At 41.3% G+C, this 8,683-nt stretch overlaps 1 protein-coding gene across 1 annotated transcript; it reads right to left on the bottom strand.

Annotated features, from left to right (window-relative positions):
• Positions 1-794: 794 nt before the first annotated feature.
• Positions 795-6,786, bottom strand: LOC142250431 (C5a anaphylatoxin chemotactic receptor 1-like). Its single transcript, XM_075322602.1, has 2 exons — positions 6,760-6,786; positions 795-3,952 (listed from the first exon to the last, which is right to left on the bottom strand). The coding sequence occupies exon 2, from the start codon at positions 3,924-3,926 to the stop codon at positions 2,880-2,882; it is 1,047 nt and encodes a 348-aa protein (XP_075178717.1). The 5' UTR covers positions 3,927-3,952; positions 6,760-6,786; the 3' UTR covers positions 795-2,879.
• Between the last annotated feature and the right edge of the window lie 1,897 nt (positions 6,787-8,683).

Here is an 8,683-nt window from a genome sequence, read left to right as displayed (position 1 = left end):
TTCCTTCGTGATTGCAGGAGCTTTAACCTACTGCCTTACATCTACAATGTTGCTGCTTTAAAGCGCAGGACAATGCGCCATCAATTTACAGCTTTTTTATGTCATCTGGTAAGAAAAATAAATGGAAATTTTGCATTTTTTTTTTTTTATCTTGGCCACTGGAGCTAATTTAGACTCGTACTTCCTATGCTGTATAAAAGACTTTTCAGAAGTCGCATTATCATTACAGACAGGTAACACCTCTATATACAGCTAATAACACAGGATCATCCACAAAATGATCGGCGCTCCACCCCAACTTGGGTGGTGCTGTGGTGTGGAAAAGATAATCCAAAATCAAAGAAAATCCCAGCAACAGTTGATAAGAGCTTGGGACAAGCTGAAACGTCCAGGAATGTGAATTAAGAACCAAACAAAGATAAACCTGGTGAGTGCCGGGATTTTCTTTGATTTTGGATAACACAGGATCCACCATTCAAAATAGGTCATGTCACAGCTCACCTCCTCCCCCTCCCTTCACTCTTGCACATGTGCATTAGATGCTTCAATACAAAAGATAGGATTGGACTATTTATATATATATATATATATATATATATACATATATATATATATATATATATATATATATATATATATACTTGCACACACACATTTTTTTATATATATATATATATATATATATATATATACACATATATATATATATACACATATATATAACAGTCTGAAAAATCACAGACTGTTGACAACGAAGATTTTCATTTTTAGCTTTATAGATATTGTGATGTGCATAACTTACAGAAATATAATAGAATATATCCAAAGTCAATGTTTATTAGAAAAATAGCATTCCATTGCAGATAGAACCCAATAACTTCGGCGTGTCATGATATATGTGCGTTATATATATGAAGAATATATGAAGAATAGTATTCTTTATCTTTCCATGGCCCATACAAACACTATAAAACATGGATTTGTGGATTTGCCATTGTGAAATTTTCCTTTAACAATTAGTTCTATTTATCCTTTCCTTCTGTTAAAAATGGACCTAGCTCTTGCCAGAAATATATTGTTGTAAACGCCGCGGTTCTCCTCAATCTGGAGCTTTGTCTTTTGTTCCTCTCCATTCCTAAGATATGGTTTCCTCATTTCTGTATGTTAATGTAGTCTTTTATACCAGGTGGGTGTGATCCTCAATTATTATTTGTTTTTGATGACCACACCCAGTTGGCTAAAAAAAAAGTACTTGATTTACAAAGCGGTAAGAGGAGGCCATATCTCAGGAAAAAGAGAGGAAAGAGGAGGTCATATGTAAGGAGAAAAAGCATTAAGAGGAGGCCATATCTCAGGAAAAAGAGAGGAAAGTCGAGGCCATATCTCAGGAAAAAGAGAGGAAAGTCAAGGCCATAGCTCAGAAAAAAAAAGAGGAAAGGCTAGGCCTTATCTCGGGGGGGGAAAAAGAGAGGAAAGGCGAGGCCATATCTCGGGGAGGGGAAGAGAGGAAATTCAAGGCCATATCTCAGGAAAAAAAGAGGAAAGGCGAGGCCATATCTCAGGAAAAAAAGAGGAAAGGCGAGGCCATATCTCAGGAAAAAAAGAGGAAAGGCGAGGCCATATCTCAGGAAAAAAAGAGGAAAGACGAGGCCATATCTCAGGAAAAAAAGAGAAAGGGCGAGGCCATATCTCAGGAAAAAAAGGAAAGGCGAGGCAATATCGCAGGAAAAAAGAGGAAAGGCGAGGCCATATCTGAGGGAAAAAAAGGAAAGGCGAGGCCATATCTGAGGAAAAAAAGAGGATAGGTGAGGCCATATCTCAGGGGGGAAAAAGAGAGGAAAGGCGAGGCCATATCTCAGGAAAAAAAGAGAAAGGGCGAGGCCATATCTCAGGAAAAAAAGGAAAGGCGAGGCAATATCGCAGGAAAAAAGAGGAAAGGCGAGGCCATATCTGAGGAAAAAAAGAGGATAGGTGAGGCCATATCTCAGGGGGGAAAAAGAGAGGAAAGGCGAGGCCATATCTCGGGGAGAAAAAAGAGAGGAAAGACAAGGCCATATCTCAGGAAAAAAGAGGAAAGGCGAGGCCGTATCTCAGGGGGAAAAAAGAGAGGAAAGGCGAGGCCATATCTCGGGGGGGTGGGAGGAAAGGCGAGGCCATATCTCGGGGGGGGGAGAGAGGAAAGGCGAGGCCATATCTCGGGGGGGGGAGAGAGGAAAGACTAGGCCATATCTCGGGGGGAGAGGAAAGGCGAGGCCATATCTCCAGGGGGGGAGAGAAGAAAGACTAAGCCATATCTCAGGAAAAAGAGAAAAGCAGAGAGGAAAGAGGAGGCCATATCTCGGGAAAAACAGAAAAGCAGAAACTGAAGAAAGAGAAAATTTGCAAATTCAGGAAAATGTCGGCGTTTACAGCAGGTAGAACACTACATATTTATGGCAGGTTACAGGTCATTTTTGCTCCTTCTATATGAGTACAATAAACAAACATATTCCCTATAAATTTTATGCAGCATTATAAAACAATTATATAAATGTAAAACTTTATTTTTTATATAATTATTACCCTTTATCTAGCCCTAACCCTAATTATTACTAGTTTTTCTAACCCTAACCATTTAAAAAAAAAAATTAGGGTGTGGGTTTTTTGTTTTTTTTTTACATTTTGTACTGGGGCCCTCCAAGCAGGTCTCAAGGTCACAAAATGACACATGAGAGGTGAGGAGTTTAGGGCGAGCATAGCCCGGCTGTGCCACTGAATAGTGATGACTGCTGACTACTTACAACCAGGGCATGCGGAAAAGCAAACTGCCCAGCCATGGCAATCTAAAACTATAGCACCGCCATGAAATAAACAATAAAAATGCCCAATTGAGTCTCTAATTATACAGAAGCTTCCGTATTTTTGGTTTCTGATATTGACTTTGACTTTTTGGAGTCAAGTGACTGACTCGTCTCTTCCGCCAAGACGTTTTTCAGAATAAACCTGAACGATTTTCTGAACTTGCTTTTGATGTCCTGTCCCATCAACACATAAATGATGGGGTTAATACAGCTGTTCATGAAAGCGATGGCGATTATTATGCGATCAACGTTTCTTGTGGATTCGAATAAAGCTGAGTTTCTCGGATGTAAAGCAAGAATCAATCCCGCCACATGGTATGGAAGCCAACATACGAAGAAGCCAACGATGACTACAAGGACTACTTTCATTGTTTTGGTGTTCTGTGAAAATCGCTCTTTTACCCTATTGACTAATATGCCGTAGCAGATGACAATGACAAGGAAGGGAATGATGAAGCCCATCAGTAGACGGAAAACGGCAATGGAGTTTTCCACCGTTTGTTGATTTTCTGGTTTCAATAATTTATAGTCATATACACAAGAGTCTGTCCCATTGGATGTATTGAAGTGCCGAAATATGAAGGATGGGCTGCTCTGGATGATGGCCAGGATCCACATAATGGCACATGCCAAGTAGGCCTTGCCCAAAGTTCTGTTGTTCTGACACCATACGGGTTTCATCACCAAGGCACAGCGATCAATACTGATCATGGTCAGGAGGAGGACACTGGCATACATGGTAATTAACAGAATGGAAGGGATAAACTTGCAGGTGAAGAGTCCCAGGGGCCAGTATCCCAGACTTATGTTCATGATTGTAAAAGGTATCGAAAGACAGCACAGCAGATCGGCCACCGCCAAGTTTAAGAACCATATGGTGTTGACCGTGCGCTTCATTTCGATGGCTGTGATCCACACCACCATCCCATTCCCAGGAACACCAAGCACAAAAACAAGGAGGTACAAAAATAAAGCAATCCACTTGTAGGCTGTGATCAAAGAGTCACTGTCTTCTTCGTCTTCAAAAGTGGGTTGTTTGTAGTCACCATAGTCATAGTCGGTGGTATTTGATACAACAGGATCCATCACCTTTTGGCTGTTTTTGCGACAACCTGTAAAAACACAATGTACAAATTATCCGTTACCACTGTGTGGGCTCTCGTTACAACCTCTCGAACATCATTTTTTCCAATAATGGTATAAATGAATACAATAAGGGGTCAGGTCAAGACTTGTACCTTTTTGAGGTGGTTCCTTAGATTTTTAATAACTCCGACATCATTTATTCTTATTTAGCACACGACTATTGCAGAAACTCTTTTTATACATAAAAAAGGTATTATGACCATCTAAATAACTATATATTGGACACTGCAGCTACTAAAGAACTTCTAACCTCATAGGAGCCCTACATATGTCCGCCAAGAGTTGTCAAAAGAGAATAAACTTCTGGGACAGACCGATTCTACTCCAAAAATAAGCAATACCTCCAGAAGTTGCCTAGTTAGTAAATTGACTCCAGTGTTGTTGTTTTTCTGAGCATAACTGAGTTGACCTGCATAACTACAGCTGTTTTGTGAAGGAATCAGAGGTTTGTTTGAGAACATTAGGGATCAAACCGCATTATGAAAACCAAGGAACACACTAGAGAGGTCTGGGATAAAGTTGTAGAGAAGAGTAAAGCAGGGTTAGGTCATAAAAAAAGAAATAGCCCAAGCTCTTAACATTTCATGAAGCACTGTTCAATCTATCATCCAAAAAATGGAAAGAGTACAGAACAACTGCAACCCTACCAAGACATGGCCGTCCACCTAAACAAACATCCTAAGCTAGGAGAGCACTGGTTAGAGAAGCAGCCAAGATACCCATGGTCACTCAAGGAGCTGCAGAGATCCACAGCTCAGGGGGGAGAATCTGTCTACAGAACAGCTATTAGTCATATGCTCCACAAATCTGTCCATTTTTATGAATGGGTGACAGGAAGAAAGACATTTTTGAAAGCAAAAACTCATGTAGGGGACACAGCGAGCATGTGGAAGAAGGTGCTCTGATCAGATGAGACCAAAGTACAACTTTTTCTGTTAAATGCAAAACGCTCTGTGAGGCAGAAAACAAACACTGCACATCACCCTGAAAACACCATCCCCACTGTGAAACATGGCAGTAGCAGCATCCTGCTGTGGGGAGGCATTTCTTCAGCAGGGACAGGGAAAGTGGTCAGAGTTGATGGGAAGGTAGATGGAGCTAAATCCAGGGCAATCTAAGAGGGAAACAAGTTAGATGCTGCTAAAAACTTGAGACTGGGGCATAAGTTCTCCTTACAGCAAGACAATAACCCTAAACATCCTGCCAAAGCTATAATGGAATGGTTTAGATCAGGAGTGGGCAATTAATTTTCTCGAGGGGCCGCATGAGAGTCCATGACCACCATGGAGGGCCGAACAAATAGGTTGAAATTAATTTGCTCAATATTAATAATAAAATATTATATTAGAATTTTATATTGATGTTAATTGTATCACTTAATATTGAGCAGAATTAGCTGTGCTGACTTTCCCCTATATTCCGTATAGGCCCAGACATAGCCTCCTATATACAGTATGAGCCCCCCCACAGGCCCTCTATATACAGTATGAGCCCCCCCACAGACACTCTATATACAGTATGAGCCCCTACAGGCCCTCTATATACAGTATGAGCCCCACAGGCCCTCTATATACAGTATGAGCCCCCCCACAGACACTCTATATACAGTATGAGCCCCACAGGCCCTCTATATACAGTATGAGCCCCCCCACAGACACTCTATATACAGTATGAGCCCCTACAGGCCCTCTATATACAGTATGAGCCTCCCCACAGACACTCTATATACAGTATGAGCCCCCCCACAGGCCCTCTATATACAGTATGAGCCCCCCCACAGACACTCTATATCCAGTATGAGCCCCACAGGCCCTCTATATACAGTATGAGCCCCCCCCACAGACACTCTATATACAGTATGAGCCCCACAGGCCCTCTATATACAGTATGAGCCCCCCCACAGACACTCTATATACAGTATGAGCCCCTACAGGCCCTCTATATACAGTATGAGCCCCCCCACAGACACTCTATATACAGTATGAGCCCCTACAGGCCCTCTATATACACTATGAGCCCCACAGGCCCTCTATATACAGTATGAGCCCACACACAGCCCCGCTATATACAGCATGAATACTTACATAGCCTCTTTATACATAGAATGAGCCCACACATAGCTACCTTATACACAGTATGAGCCTTCACACAGTCCCTAAATCTACAATATGAGCCCCATTTAGTCTCATTACACACAGTATGATCCCCCTAAATGCAGTACAGCCCTCAGATAGCCCCCAATATCCAGTATGAGACCTCAAATTGCCCCTCATGTACAGTATTAGCCCCTATATACAATAAGAGCCCCGTATATAAAGTATATGCTCCCACACAGTCCTCTTATTCAGTGAAAGGACTCGCATAGACTTTTTATATATGGTATGAGCCCCATATAGTCTCTTTATATACAGTGAGGAATAACGAAAATCCAGCAACAACATCTTAGAAAAGATAGTTAGATTTGAGGTCTATTTATTTCAAAACTTAGTAAAATAGAACAAGAGGCATACAAATGGGAGAAATAATAGACATTATTTTATATATATATTAGAGCTATACATCTGTATATGTACTGCTCTGATGTCAAGCTAGTATACATTGTATGTATTTTGGTAAAGAACAATTATCTGTTACTACTTCTAACAATCTACACTAAGCATGTGTTTCCTGCATAAATTGCTATTTCACTATCTATTCATGACATGTAGACATATTTATAATATATATATATATATATATATATATATATATAAAAAATTTTCTTTATGCTTACCAGAAGTGAAGCCAGTAAGTGTCAAGTGATGGCTGTTTAGTAAGAGAATAATACAATTTCCTCTTTTATAGAGGTCTGTGGTGGAGACGTCACCGCAGGATATATTACATCACTTCTAGGACATTGTACAAGTCCCCGAGTAACGTGACTGAAACACTTTGTTCTTACTCTACCTACTTTTGGGAAATATCTAACGTTCGTTATGAATTGTATAAATATAGAGGATTGTTGATGTATAGGACGAAGAGCGTCATAGATTATGTACAATCTGGGTAACACGGTGCCTCAGTGGTTCGCAATTCTCTTTGTCTCAGTGGTTAGCAATTCATGGTGGCTCAATGCTTTAGCAATTCACGGTGGCTAATTGGTTAGGAATTCACTGTTGCACAGTGGTTAGGAATTCAAGGTGGCTCAGTGGTTCGCAATGCAAGGTGGATCGGTGGTTAGCAATTCAAGGAGGCTCAGTGGTTAGCAATTCACGGTGGATAATTGGTTAGGAATTCACGGTAGCTCAGTGGTTAGCAATTCACAGTGACTCAGTGGTTCGCAATGCACAGTGGCTCAGTGCTTTGCAATGCACGGTGGCTCAGTGGTTAGCACTGGCGCAATACGATCCTAGGTTGAAATCACACCAAGGACAACATCTACAGGGAGTCTGTATGTTCTCCTTGTGTTTTTTTTTTTGTGGGTTTCCTCCCACAATGTATAGACCTACTGATAGGGTATTGGATTGTTCCCACAATGTATAGACCTACTGATAGGGTATTGGATTGTTCCCACAATGTATAGACCTACTGATAGGGTATTGGATTGTTCCCACAATGTATAGACCTACTGATAGGGTATTGGATTGTTCCCACAATGTATAGACCTACTGATAGGGTATTGGATTGTTCCCACAATGTATAGACCTACTGATAGGGTATTGGATTGTTCCCACAATGTATAGACCTACTGATAGAGTATTGGATTGTGAGCCGCATGATGATGTCTGTAAAGCACTACTGAATATGATGGCGCTATATAACCAAGTGCAATAAATTAAGTAGAATGATGAACGTTCGCTGGGGCAGAGCTTAGAAGACTTCAGAGCTGGTTCCGGATGTGAGTGGGAGCTTTGATCTGGGTATTTAGGTGCAGGGCTGTGTCTTCACCCCAGATGAAGGAAAATGTACTCTGATAATACCCAGGGCTGGAAACAAAACAATCAGATCATTATTTATGTATGCAATATATGGACAAAAGTATTTCACAACACACGTCTTAGGCTATGTTCACATCACGCTTTCTTTCTCGGGGATTCTGCCTGAAACCCTGAATGGATTTTAGGCAGAACCGCCAATAAAGTCACTTTGCGCTCTGCATGCCACAAAGAGACAGAGTGCTGTATCCAAGCATATTAATGGAAAGTTGAGTGGAAGGAAAAAATGTGGTAGAAAAAGGTGCACAAGGAACCGGGGTAACCACAGCCTTGATGGGATTCTTAAGAAAAGGCCATTCAAAAATTTGGGGCAGATTCACAAGGAGTGGACGCTGCTCAATGGTTCAAGGTGTTTTTTTCAGATGAAAGTAAATTTTGCATTTCATTTGGAAATCGCGGTCCCAGAGTCTGGAGGAAGAGTGGAGAGGCCACAATCCAAGCTGCTGAGGTCTAGTGTGAAGTCTCCACAATCAGTGATGGTTTGGGGAGCCATGTCATCTGCTGGTGTAGCTCCACTGTGTTTTATCAAGATCAAAGTCAGCGCAGCCGTCTACCAGGAAATTTTAGAGCACTTCATGCTTCCCTCTGCCGACAAGCTTTTTGGAGATGGAAATGTCATTTTCCAGTAGGACTTGGCACCTGTCCACACTGCCAAAAGTACCAATACCTGCTTTACTAACCACAGTATCACTGTGCTTGATTGGCCAGAAAATTCACCTGACC

Source organism: Anomaloglossus baeobatrachus, chromosome 9, assembly GCF_048569485.1.
Source record: "Anomaloglossus baeobatrachus isolate aAnoBae1 chromosome 9, aAnoBae1.hap1, whole genome shotgun sequence".
Taxonomy (NCBI): Eukaryota; Metazoa; Chordata; class Amphibia; order Anura; family Aromobatidae; genus Anomaloglossus; species Anomaloglossus baeobatrachus.
The sequence above is the reverse complement of the archived record's forward strand: the minus strand, read 5'-3'. Positions and strand labels throughout refer to the sequence as shown.